This window comes from Podarcis liolepis (genome assembly GCF_965112155.1).
Source record: "Podarcis liolepis genome assembly, chromosome: 9".
NCBI classification, from domain to species: Eukaryota; Metazoa; Chordata; class Lepidosauria; order Squamata; family Lacertidae; genus Podarcis; species Podarcis liolepis.
This window is the reverse complement of record NC_139564.1, coordinates 36,600,152-36,612,970: the sequence shown is the minus strand read 5'-3', so window position 1 is coordinate 36,612,970 and position 12,819 is coordinate 36,600,152. Positions and strand designations below refer to the sequence as shown.

The following is a 12,819-nucleotide window of genomic DNA, read 5'->3' as shown; positions in this document are numbered from 1 at the left end:
CAGCACCCAAAGAGCCACCCAGGTAGCTCTGTGCCCAAAGAGCATAGGTCTCTTGAGCAGCAACCTTGTGGCATAGGATGGAACTTTAAGAGGCTGTTTCTGTACATCAGCCTTCCCCAACCTGGTGCCCTCTGGATGCTTTGGACTACAACTCCCATCAGCATCAGCCAGCAAGGCTGTTGTGGATGGGACAAATGAGAGTTGTAGTGCTAAACATCCAGAGTACACTAGGCTCCTTTTGTGGTGGTTGCCTGGTGTTCAGAGGAAAGGAAATGCCATTGGGTGTGCCTTACACAGTCCTTTGGTTCCTGGGCAGGTGTTCAGTCTGAAGATGCCATTTAAGTGGATGTGGGTCACAATCGTAAAATCCCAGGTAGATTGCATTCAGGGAAGGTAGTGAAGCCTGGAATTGTAATCTAAACAGCTTTTTGAAAAACGGAATTGCTCAAGTCAATGGCTCAAGTCATGGACTTGAGTTTTAAGATCACTTTTAAAAAGTAACTTTTAAGTTTCTCATCATGTTTCAGCCTTTAGCAAAAACAAAAATACCCGTATTCAGCACTTACAGTTTTGTTTTTAAATTTGTTGTTGGTTTGATTTGTGAATTGTTGCTTGCATATATTTTTTGAGTTGTACTTTGTATTGAAGAGGGGGATATTATGTATCCAAAATAAAATATAAAGTCTGCAAAGAACATTTGCAGTTTGCAGGCATATTCCTTTTAGAAGTTCAAACTACTGAGAAGTCTTTGGTGTCAGCACTGTAGCGATTCAGTTACTCACGTGGCTTTTTTTCTTATCCTGTTAGCTGATATTGATGACATGAAGATCTGCTATGTCTTGAAGGAAGGTGACAATGCAACTAGTGACATGTTCTACTTCTCTGTTGAAGACAGTGGTAAGATAACAAATTTCTTGCTGAAGTATACTCTAAAATCAACACAGGAATATTGGAATCAGTTATACACTTTCTGTTGGGCATTTGATAACAGTTTTAGGTGCAGTTTTGCCAGAAAAGAGGGAGGGGGTACAGCAAAGGTTTACTCAGAATAGACCCACTGATATTAATGGTATTGAGTTACTCATGTGCATCAATTTTAATGGATCTACTCTGAGTATGTTTAACATAGAATGCATACCATGTATTCTGTGTATTTTTATCAACCTAAAACAATGCATGTTTATTTATAAGTAAGTTCCCCTGTGAGTAGTGGTGCTTCCTCCTAAGTAAGTGTGCATGGGATTGCTGCCTAGAAGTTGCCATTAACTTCAGCTTGATACTGCAGGTTAGGGACCTGGAATAGGTGTCAGGATCCCCCTGTTTGCATTTCTGTCTCTTACCTTCACGCGATGTTTTTGGGCTACAGCTCCCATCACCCCCAACCATTGCCCATGCTGGCTTGGGTTGGTGGGAGTTTGAGTCGAACAACATCTGGAGTGTCAGAGGTTCACCTGCTGCAAATGATTCTCATAATGTGGGTTGTACAGTTGGTTAGGTGGGGGGTGGTAAGGGATAACTGCAAATTATGTTGTGCATTTTTTGTTCCTTTTGCAAGTACTTTCCCTATACTTTAAAACCTGGAGCACAGGCTACTTTCATGCAGCTGTTCAGCGATTTATGTGACAAATTAAAAAAAATAATAACAATTTTTAAAAATGGTGTGTATATCAGTTGTTCAAAACGGGGGCTGTTTAGGAACATTGGAAGCTGCCTTGCACCTAGAGCAACCATTTGATCCATCTAGCACACAATTGTCTGCTATACTGAATGGCACCATGTCCCCATTAATTCCACCCCTACATGAAAATGCCAAGAATTGAACCAGATACCTTTCGCATACAAAGCTTGTGCTCAGACGCCCTGGCATCCTCAATTTTTAATATTTTCCAGGTGTAGCTAACCTGTATCATTGCCATAGTGACTGGAAAATTTGCATAACACTAGCCCTTGCACAAGAATCCAAACATCTATCCCTAATCATTTATTGGTTGGTATAGCTGTTTTTGTGCATGCCATAAACCAATGCCTGTTTCATTGCACCATAAATTTACCTGCATTCTTTGTTCTGCCTATGCAGGGAAAATGCTCTGAAGTCCTAGGCTGTGTGATTGCTAAATATTTATATAGTGCTCTCAAGGTATATGTTCTTAAAAAATAAATCAAACAGAAACCTGCTAAATGCATGCCCTTTAACACTAGAAAAGAAGAATTAAAAGGGGGAAGGGAGGAATTCAAAAACAGTGTGGAAAATATGGAACATGTTAGAGCATATACTTTAGTAGTAACTCAAAGCTCACTGTTGGTTGGAACAGTAATGGAGCATGTAGGCAGTCTATGTGATTACTTTTGTGCCTTCATTTTGCTCCCAGACTTCCATAAAATTTTATAAAATTGCAACCTTAAATTGGCATTCTAAAAAACAAATACTTCTGCTAGACACATATCTACAATTGCTGGCTATTTAAATGATAAATGATAAAGAAAATAATAGACTATAATTACTACTCTTGCAAATCAGACGGTTCCTTTGATAATTTAGGCTGCAGTTGTGTGAAAACACTTTCCAGAGAGCAAATTGGTAGGGACATTTCCACATAAAAATGCACAGGATTGTGTTGTTTCGTAAGAAATTTGTAATAAGATTCCAAGTTTCAAAAATGCTCATTATTCAGGCTAACTTATATACTAGATCTTGATAGTTTTGGAGCGTACAGACAGCTGGCTTTATCACATCATCTAGTATTATATTCCTAAAGCTCAAAAGTAAACTAACAAGTTGTAATACACTTATGTTCCTTGTGCAAGTAGAGTGACCTTCTTTATCTCTAGTTTTATGGCTGTTTACATCCACAGGCAAAGGTGTTATTATTGTGTCACAATTTACAATGCATCTGGATGGAGATTGCATTCCGCCGGATGTTGTACAGAGACAGAACAAAATATGATACCTGCTCCATAAACTTAAATGTATGCTTTAGCTGTCAATTTTCATGGCAGCTTTCTGAACATGTAGCTGAGATGTAAAGAACTGAATAACCCTTCAGAAGAAGATAATTAATAAAATGTATGCTGTTTACTAATGTGTCTGAAAGTCAGCCCAGAGGTATTAATAGATATGTAATTTAAAATGATAGGTATATATGCAAAATGTTGTTAAATCAGATTATATTCTCAATTATACATATGTGAACCTAGTGAAAGTGTACCAGGGACATAGGTAGTTAAATTGTTTGGCTCTAGCATTGATTAATGTCATATGACACAGTATTCCAGGGTTCCAAGTACCAGGTTTGAGTGGCTAGCAGCTGGGATTGTCTGGAACGAAATCATATGTGTTTAGCAGAAATCCCTTAATGGGTTTGAGGCCTGTGAATATAAGTGATAAGGTCATACTGAAGTCAGTAGAAGGTGATAATCTGTGGCACTGGTTTTGAAAGCTAGAGGAACGAATGTGACATGAGTGTGAACATATCAATGCTAGATGCAAGCGTTCATGATCCTTTATGGGTGGCTAGTAGATGTTGTCTTTATGCACATTCTTTTCCTACTCCAGAGAATGTAACAAATCACCCCATATTTCAGCACTGCACAGGTGTATAATTCTGACGCATGGTTAATTTAGGAACAGGAACATTGCAGAACAGAGAAGTTTGAGAAGTTTCATTCAGTGAAGCCCAAGATCCCAGGTAGACTAGAAGCAGTAGCTGTCAAGGATTTACTTTGGCCAGGTGCAATTAACCTAGTGCTGATTTGATTAATCAGCAAAGCCCAGGTGCTGTTAGTTAGGTTCTTGGTGTCCAAGTTGTGATTGGGTTGGCTGGCCACCAGACTTTTACAGTTTGGCAAAAAGACCCTATTAGTTCAGCTATTCCTCCCAACATAAGTATGTCATGCTCCTCCGAAAGGTTAGTTTTGAATCCAGTTGGGGGTTCCAAGAATGTCTTCTAAGCCTGCTTCTTTTGTATGTATTAATGGGTAATTAGAATTTAGACATGGACTTTTATTGGTTTTATATTCTCAGCTAAGTGTTTGTGTAACTGAGAAGCTTGCCTTATTTTAAATAAACCTTTAGATTTTTTACTGGTCTGGGTTGTCACTTCAGAGCTGCTTCATTCTAGATTCAGCTGCCTGTATTTGTCTTCTATCATAAATTCTCCCCCACTCCTAGACAGCAGCTTTTTAGTAATGGCTTGTGTAGCAGGTGTTATAATGGTGCAGATGTAGGATGAGTAAGGCAGAGACGCTTTAATCCAGTAATTTATAATGAATAATAATTTTTAGTGTTTATATAGTGCATAAGTGTTAAACATTTGCCTTGTTTACACGACTCGGTAAACTATGGCTTACTGTGTTTGTGCAAACATATGGGCTTCCACAGAGGAACTTGCAACCCCTTTGTTCCTCCTCAATCCATTTTTTGCTCCTGAGATAAGATAAGGTTGGACCCAGCATCTAAACCTGGGCATGTGGCTAAGTTTGCTTTTCACTGACCACTAACCTCTCCATGTGGTCTGTAATTGTGTGAGTGAATGACCAGGTGGATAGAGCTACAATCTCAAGTAGGACTGTACTAGTGACAGTTCTGAACTCTGGAATTACCCTGGGTGGAATTCTGGGCACTAAGAGTGTATGGTAATTAATATGCAGATGATTGCTCTTTGTGGCAAGTGTTGGAGTAGATGCACTCTCTTCAATCTTTATGCTGTTGTTTCTGTTGTTTATTTTAGAAGGCAAACACCTGTAATTTAAGAATAGCGCATTTGGTTTCCTAACCCTGCACACCATATTTCTCTTTATATCCTGACTAATAATGGGATGCAGAAATGTTATTTGCTCATTCAATTTGTTAATATAATGGGAGTTTTTGAAGTTTTGGAATACAAATCTATTAAAATAGACCAGGCATCCCCAAACTCCCCTCCAGATGTTTTGGGACTACAACTCCCATCATCCCTAGCTAACAGGACCAGTGGTCAGGGATGATGGAAATTGTAGTCCCAAAACATCTGGAGGGCCGAGTTTGGGGATGCCTGAAATAGACAAATGCACAAAATGGGAGTAGGAGGGGGAACTCCTGTCCAGATTATATTACTTTGAGATATTGCTTCATTGAGATTTTCTTGTATTGGATTTCAAGGAATAAGAGTTCTCTTGTTTGAGTAATAATTCTCTGAGCCATACCTCTGCTGGGTACATTTGCATCCTTGGCAGACTTACAGCTCAAAGGATCTTCCTTTTTTGAATGAAGCCAATATAGTAAGCAATAGACAAAGCTGTGACAGTGCAAATGACCCTTGTCTGCGCTTTGTCTCTACCAGTGGAAAAACATTGAACCTGAGCCAATTGGAACAAAATGGACTGAAAGAAAAAACATATTCAGTCCTCCTGTAACAGCATGCAACTGACAAACACAAGTATTCAGGCTGCAGTCCTATACTTGCTTGCCTCAGAGTAAGCCCTACTGAGACTTGCTTCTGAGTATGGCATGTATTGGATTGCACTGTTACTTGGTTAACACAAGGAATGCAGTTCTGAATTTAGCCAACTAATGCTATCTTTACTATGCAAGAGAAGATGTTGTTCGTACTCGTGCAACCAACTGTTGTGTGTGTTTTGCAAGTGGATAGATAGGCACATCATGGGCTATAACTGTAGTAACTAATGTAATAAAAGAAATACATATCAAATTGATTTCCCTGGGAAGTTAGGCCACTTGGTGCACATGGAATACTCCAAACCAAGGACTATAGCTTTAGCCAGGCTTCCTCAACCTCGGCCCCCCCAGATGTTTTTGGCCTACAACTCCCATGATCCCTAGTGTTATGTACTGAAGTTCTCACCCTGGGCCAGCAGGGGGATACTGTAGATAGTTCAGGTCCACATATGTAAATAAGGGATCGAAAGTGACGTTCAGTGATTGGATAGTTACAGAAAATGGTTACTGTTGCGTTTTAGTGGAGCTCTATGTAAGCAGGCTGGCTGAACCCTTCAGTTCAGTTCTGTTCTGGCCTGTGAATAAACAAGAGCTGTTTGAAGAATCGCTGTGTCGTCTGATATGTTCACCCACAACTTAACACCTAGCTAGCAGGACCAGTGGTCAGGGTTGCTGGGAATTGTAGTCTCAAAACATCTGGAGGGCTGAGGTTGAGGAAGCCTGGCCTTAGCTATGGTTTCTTGTTACTCAAAGTATGCAGTAATGTCACTATTAACAGTTGGAAAATAATATGCAGTTCTGGTTAGAAGTATGTATATCCAGTGGGAGTATCTTAAAATATTACAGTCTCTATTTATTGCAGTTTAAAATATTGCAGTCAGAGAGGCTGGACATTATGTCTAACTTGCTTCTGGTTTTTTATCTGTTGCTTTTTAAAATTATTTATAGTGTATGCTTCTGATCTTCTTTCAGAGTGAAAGCAGGATATAACTAATATTCAAGATATAGTCTGTGTTTTAAAATTTGCTTATATTGATGTTTGGCATCCTGAGCACTAGCATGAATTGGAAAGGCTGCACTAAAATCTAATAGCAAGGTGTTTTTTCCCCCTTGTGTACAGATTAGACTTGCTATTGCTGTATTACCTCTCTCAATTAACAGGATTTTGTAGAAATTAGGTTTTTATGCTGCTGTTCAGCATACATATTAGGGGAAGGAAAACCACCTGTGGTGATCTTCTCGTCTCGGAAAAAGAATCTATGCAGTTAAGCATTTTGATATATCTATCTGTTTTACTTGCTTTATAAAGCTGTGAAGTGTGTTGAAATAAATGTATTTTAAACAATGAAAATAGTTTCCAATGTAGGATCAGACTGTAGAAACTCTGCCTTATAAGGGAAGAAATCCTGGAGGCTGGCACAACAGTATAAACAAAAAAAAGTATAATCCCCCTTCATTATATACCTCCAGCCGTGTTTAAGAAATATAATACTTTGCAAGGAATACTAGTTAACAAGCATAATGCCTATGCCTGACTTTTCAAAATAACATCCATACTCTCAGTTGTCAAGTAGAAGATTTTTCTTGCCACATAGAAAAGAGCCACTTTCACTGTTAAGTGGAGGCTATTATGGCACTGCTTCTCCATGACCAAAGCTTGGGAATACATCACTCTGGATTGTCTGCTGGGAGGAGGGATCACTCAGTGGCAGCAGGCATGAGGGAATCGCACCCTTTCAGTTTAGTCCCTGGAAATAAAAGGGCCAAAAAAGTAGCCGAAAGCCTACTGTCCCAAAAGCCTACTGTCCCTATTCATACACCTGAGAATGGTTGACCTAGCTGGAATCGCTGTGACTGATATTCACTGACAAAAATGAGATTTTAAAACTCTTGCTCAAAAACTATGCAACCTACATTCACCCCAAGCCACAAAAAAGCATGCCAAAAAGAGGAATTTTTAAAACATTAATTTCAGTTTTCAAAATGATAATGTTTTGCCGACCAGCAAAAATTAATCAGAATCATCCCTGGAGTGATTTTTTTTAAAAAAATGAAGCTGCTGCAACATCATTGTAAACTGATGTAAACAGTGGTTCAATTAGTCCTACAAGTAAAGGATCTGATGTGAAGAATCCAGGAAAATGTGTACAGTGCTGGGGTTTATATAATAACTTCCATGGGTAATGTGTTCCACGTGGCAGTAGCCATGGAATGAACCTCTGGCACATGCAGAACCAAAAGATGTGCCCCCATACATGATAGCAATGAACGGGCAGGTATAAATTGGGTACGATGATGTCTCAGATATTGTTCAGAGTTGTTTAGGACTTTATACACTTGGTATAACACCATAAATTTGGCCTGCTAGCAATCCTGGCCACGACCCATGCTGCCACATTCTGCACTATCTACAGCTTCAGGACCAAATGTAAGGGCAACCCCCATACAGAGCACATTGCAGTAATCCTATCATGAGGGTATCAGTGCGTGGGCCACTGTAGCCAAGCTATCCCTCTCCAGGAAGGACCAAACCTGACATACCTGCTGGCATAAGTTTAGCATTGGTTCCCAATTCAGCCTGTGCTTGAAATATTGCAATAAGAAGACTTTCCCTCAAATGTTTAAAGTATTCCCATATTTTGGCATTTTACGTAGAAGACATTTGTCTGCAACAGCACATTTACAATTTCACAAAGCATTTTCATATGTGCTAGTTACATAACTGCATTTTCTCTGCTGCATTTATTTATTATTTATTTCATAAAATTTATACACCACTTGTTAGTTTTTTTTTAAAAAAAACTGCTCAGTGGTTTACAAAAGATGCTTGTGGGGCTGTGGGCATTGGTGCCTTAGTTCGGATCTCTTATACAGGAAAAAAGAATGATATACTCATACAGTTAAATACATTAAAGTCCTTAATGAAAATTACATTTAAATATAGGACATTTAATGACTGAACATAATATGCTAATGAGTACAACTAATGCTTTTTAAAAAAAGAATTGGCTGAACATTAGCTTTTCAATTAGTGCTATTTAAATATTGCAGTTAGAAAAACACCCTCTCCCCCTTACAGTTTTTCCATTGTACATAGTGAATGGTGTTAAATCTTTGATTTCTTAGCTAGTTGGGATCAGTCACTAAGCCCCTTTCTCAGAGTGCCTGAGTTAATCAATAGACCGCAAGCAGGACAAACAACCTTTTATCCTTTCTGCATCTTCATCTTTCATCCCTGATTGAGAGGGGCTTTGCTATGTAAGTTGTTAGCGCTGAATATATTTTTGAAAATGTTCCTTAAGCAGATACTTGGTTGCAAGCATCCCTTTGAAGTAGTGTAAGTTCTTTTGGAGGTAAATGTGAAAATGTGTTTGTTTTGTTTTAGAGTGAGGAGTTTTCCGCCTTGTCCAGTTACAGCAGTTTTTTTTTAAAACTGAGAGAATACTGTTAATAAAGACACCATTTCAGTATAGCAAATAGGTTGACTGTAGCGGACTTGAAAAGTACTCTCCCAGTACACCTTTTCTTGCATACATCTAATTTATTGCCTAATTTTAAAATGTGACAAATAATAATTTTTTTTAGTCCTTCACATACCTACTCAGACACATATTGAAATTAACAAGACTTAATTGCATGTGTCAGTCTCATTGATTTCAATATGCTGCTGAGTTGGGGCGTGTCAGTAGGAATCTCAACCTCAGTTTATAGCAGTCTGCTTTCCTAATTGTTATCCTCAGTTTGGGGGTAAAAGTTCTGCATGGTGTGTGCTTCTGTAATATATTACAGTGGTGCCCCGTAAGACGAATGCCTCGCAAGACGGAAAACTTGCTAGACGAAATAGTTTTCCGTTTTGGAGGTGCTTCGCAAAACGAATCTCCTATGGGCTTGCTTCGCAAGACGACAATGCCTTGCGAGTTCCTGCTGGGGTTTTTTCCTCCCCCCCCCTTTTTCTAAGCCGCTAATAGTGCTAATCCGCTATTCCGTCAATGGGCGTGCTTTGCAAGACGAAAAAACCGCTAGACGAAGAGAATCACAGAACGGATTCTTTTCGTCTTGCGAGGCACCACTGTAAATATAATCTGAACAGCTGAATTTAGGCTCAGCCTTTCTGGACATTAATATTCTTGGTCTTCTTGTAAAGCTAAGCAGCCTGAGAATGTAGATTGGTGTTTGCCTTTGCTTCTAATGGCACTGTTTTGATTGCTTTCTAGACACAACCATTTGACACCTGCCATTTAACTATTTATAGTTCATACTGCAATGTTTGCCTGTATGTGTCCATGACAAAGCAAACAAAAGCTACATTTCTAGCAATTTGTTACATTTGGAAACAAAGCTTAAATATCTGACTGAAATGCTATTGCTGCTTCTCCCTAATTAACACGTTTCAGCTTGCTCAGAGGTCATTAGTGTTTTAAGCAATATGTCAAATCAATTTCTGTGCTTTCACTAAAATTACAGTAAAGGTTATGAGGACCTCAGAGTTTATAAGGAGACCACTACACTGATGACCACCCAGGAATAGATGAGAAACAGGGCTGAATCAAAGGAAGTTCATATGTAGGCAAGCTGAGAACTCTTCTTTTTGAAATGCAGCATCTAAATGTCTATATAATTAATTAATTAAATGTAAGTATTAAAAGCTGACATTATGTTTTGGGAAATTCATACGCTTTCTCATACAGCATGGACTTCATCACAGTTGTTGTAGTAACACATATACACACAGATTTGATTAGAGCACCATATCTTTTGCATCGTCTAATTATATAACGGGGATGCGGGTGGCGCTGTGGGTTAAACCAAAGAGCCTAGGACTTGCTGATCAGAAGGTCGGTGGTTCGAATCCCCGCGATGGGGTGAGCTCCCATTGTTCAGTTCCTGCTCCTGCCAACCTAGCAGTTCGAAAGCACATCAAAGTGCAAGTAGATAAATAGGTACCGCTCCGGCGGGAAGGTCAATGGCGTTTCCGTGCGCTGCTCTGGTTTGCCAGAAGCGGCTTAGTCATGATGGCCACATGACCCGGAACCTGTACGCCGGCTCCCTCGGCCAGTAAAGTAAGATGACCACCGCAACCCCAGAGTCGGTCACAACTGGACCTTTACCTTTAATTATATAATAATTTTTGGTTCTTTCAGCTGAATATCAAGGAAACGCACCCTCTTTTTTTAAAAAAATGTTGCATTAAGTCTTGCCCATGGTTTTTATAATATCCCACAGAGTTTAGAATGTGGACATCCAGGTTCAAAGTATTTTTCCTGGACAGATATCTCTTTGAACTCAAACCAGCTGGAGGCAGAGGTGTCCAGATATAACTGCAGCTTGGGGTAGACAATCTTTCTCAGCCTGCAGGAAACATTCCCCTCTAGGCAAACGTTTGGGGGTTACAAGTCAGCGGTGGGTGGGGTTGGCGGCAAAAGGGCCAAGCAACAAACATGAAGTTTACATTTGTACAGTAGGCTAGGTTTTGCACACGCCCACACACCCTTCTCTATCCTCCATTCAAGCAAGCAGGAAGCATCAAGAGCACATCCAGTTCAGGCAAAAGCACTTGTGGGGGACAAAGGAAGGCATTCAGGCCTAGGGAATTGGAGTGATGTTTAGGCAGGGGTATGGCCTGGTATGGTCCCAAGGGCCACATAGGGAGGTTGGGGGCACTTTTGGCCCTGGGGCCTGAGGTTCCTCCCCTAGTGGTGGTGATCAGGGAGCGACAGGGTTTCCTTTCTAATATTCTGTGTTGCATTTCTGGTACCTGCACTTGACTGGAAAAAGTAGCTGGTTTCTTTATGGTCTTAGCTCTTCCGCCTGATGGAGCTATTTGAATTAGGAGCTAGAGGACAGGTGCTTTGTAAACTTGAATCGCAGGATTTTTGGGGGGGAATTTTGAACATTCTAAGACAGTAGCTGTGCACAAATTGTTGCAATCTACAGGGCAGGCTGTGTAAAATAAATCTTATTTCAAGACGGAGTAAACCTGGCACCTTCGCAAAATGGAGATGCAAAGCTCTGCGAAAATGAGTATTCAGTTGCTGAATAAATCCATCAAATTTATAGTTTTATCTCGCACTACCACTCAGTCATAAAGTGGGCCTTGCCAGACTCAGCCTGCCCCCTTAAAATGGAATTAGTTGTGAGATGCTTGCATCACTTCTGTTTTGAGGAATGGGTTGTCAGCTTGAAATGTATAATTACATGAGAAAATTGTTAGCGACTAGGTGATATACTGTGCCTTAATCCTTTATGAATATTTTTAGGCACTGTGCAACTATTAAAGGAATAAGTAGAGAAATATTTTACATGTCATGATGTCTACGCAATTATACCTACCTTACCTATCTGTCTGTGATTATTTTAAAATACTTAAGTGGCTAAACTTTATTAATGCGTAAGTAATCACATTAAGCATTGTTGTACCAGCTCTTTTCTTTAAAATACAATTTTGGTTTTTGAAGCTAAGAAACTTGGAGTTACTAACCTTTGGGTAAATGATCTAAAGGATAAAATGAGAAGCAAAAATCCCCACACTTGAGCACGCATTGGAGATTGTGCTCAGTGTTGGATGGAGGAGGCAGCTGGTCCAGTGGTGTCTCGCTCTGCAGATTTGGCCAGCGTCTGTGTCAGTTTTTTTTTGGGGGGGGTTGTTGATCTGGCTGGACTAGGGGTGGGCTTGAGGGAGTGGAGACTGCTTCTTTCCAAATGTATTTAAATTGTGCTTCAGTCAGTCAGTTCTTGGTCTAATGACCCATCCACCCTACCAAAGCTGTACCTATTTGTCTACTTGCACTGGCATGCTTTCAAACTTCTAGGTTGGCAGGAGCTGGGACGGAGCAATGGGAACTCACCCTGTTGCATGGATTTGAACCACCGACCTTCCGATTGGCAAGCCCAAGGGGCTCAGTGGTTTAAATCACAGCGTTGTCCCTGCTCCTGCCAACCTAGCAGTTTGAAAGCATGCCAGTGCAAGTAGATAAATAGGTAACGCTGCAGCGGGAAGGTAAATGGCATTTCCATGCGCTCTGGTTTCCATCACGGTGCTCTGTTGCGCTAGAAGCGGTTTAGTCATGCTGGCCACATGACCAGGAAAGCTGTCTGTGGACAAACGACAGCTTCCTCGTCCTGAAAGCAAGATGAGCACCACAACCCCAGAGTCGCCTTTGACTTGACTTAGCTGTCCAGGGGTCCTTTACTGTTACCTAACTTTACCCACTCTACCACCTTCAACTTGGAAAGCCCTTCTTGATCTAGCTGTGTTCATTGGAGACTGCAATATCTTGGGTTGGCTGCCAGTTAAAGGAACTGAAAAGTAATTTAACTGCACCCTTATATTGCCTAGGCATGGCATGAGTTTTCACCTTCCTCATAGCTGAGGTAGGGAGCTTGGT

At 40.3% G+C, this 12,819-nt stretch overlaps 1 protein-coding gene across 2 annotated transcripts in view; it reads left to right on the top strand.

Annotated features, from left to right (window-relative positions):
* Positions 1-12,819, top strand: part of FREM3 (FRAS1 related extracellular matrix 3) — a 79,313-nt gene that overhangs the window by 8,018 nt on the left and 58,476 nt on the right. For both annotated transcript variants that reach the window (XM_083519843.1, XM_083519844.1), the window contains exon 2: positions 808-897. In XM_083519843.1, coding sequence (XP_083375969.1) covers positions 808-897 — 90 coding nt within the window. The remainder of the gene's footprint in view (positions 1-807; positions 898-12,819) is intronic.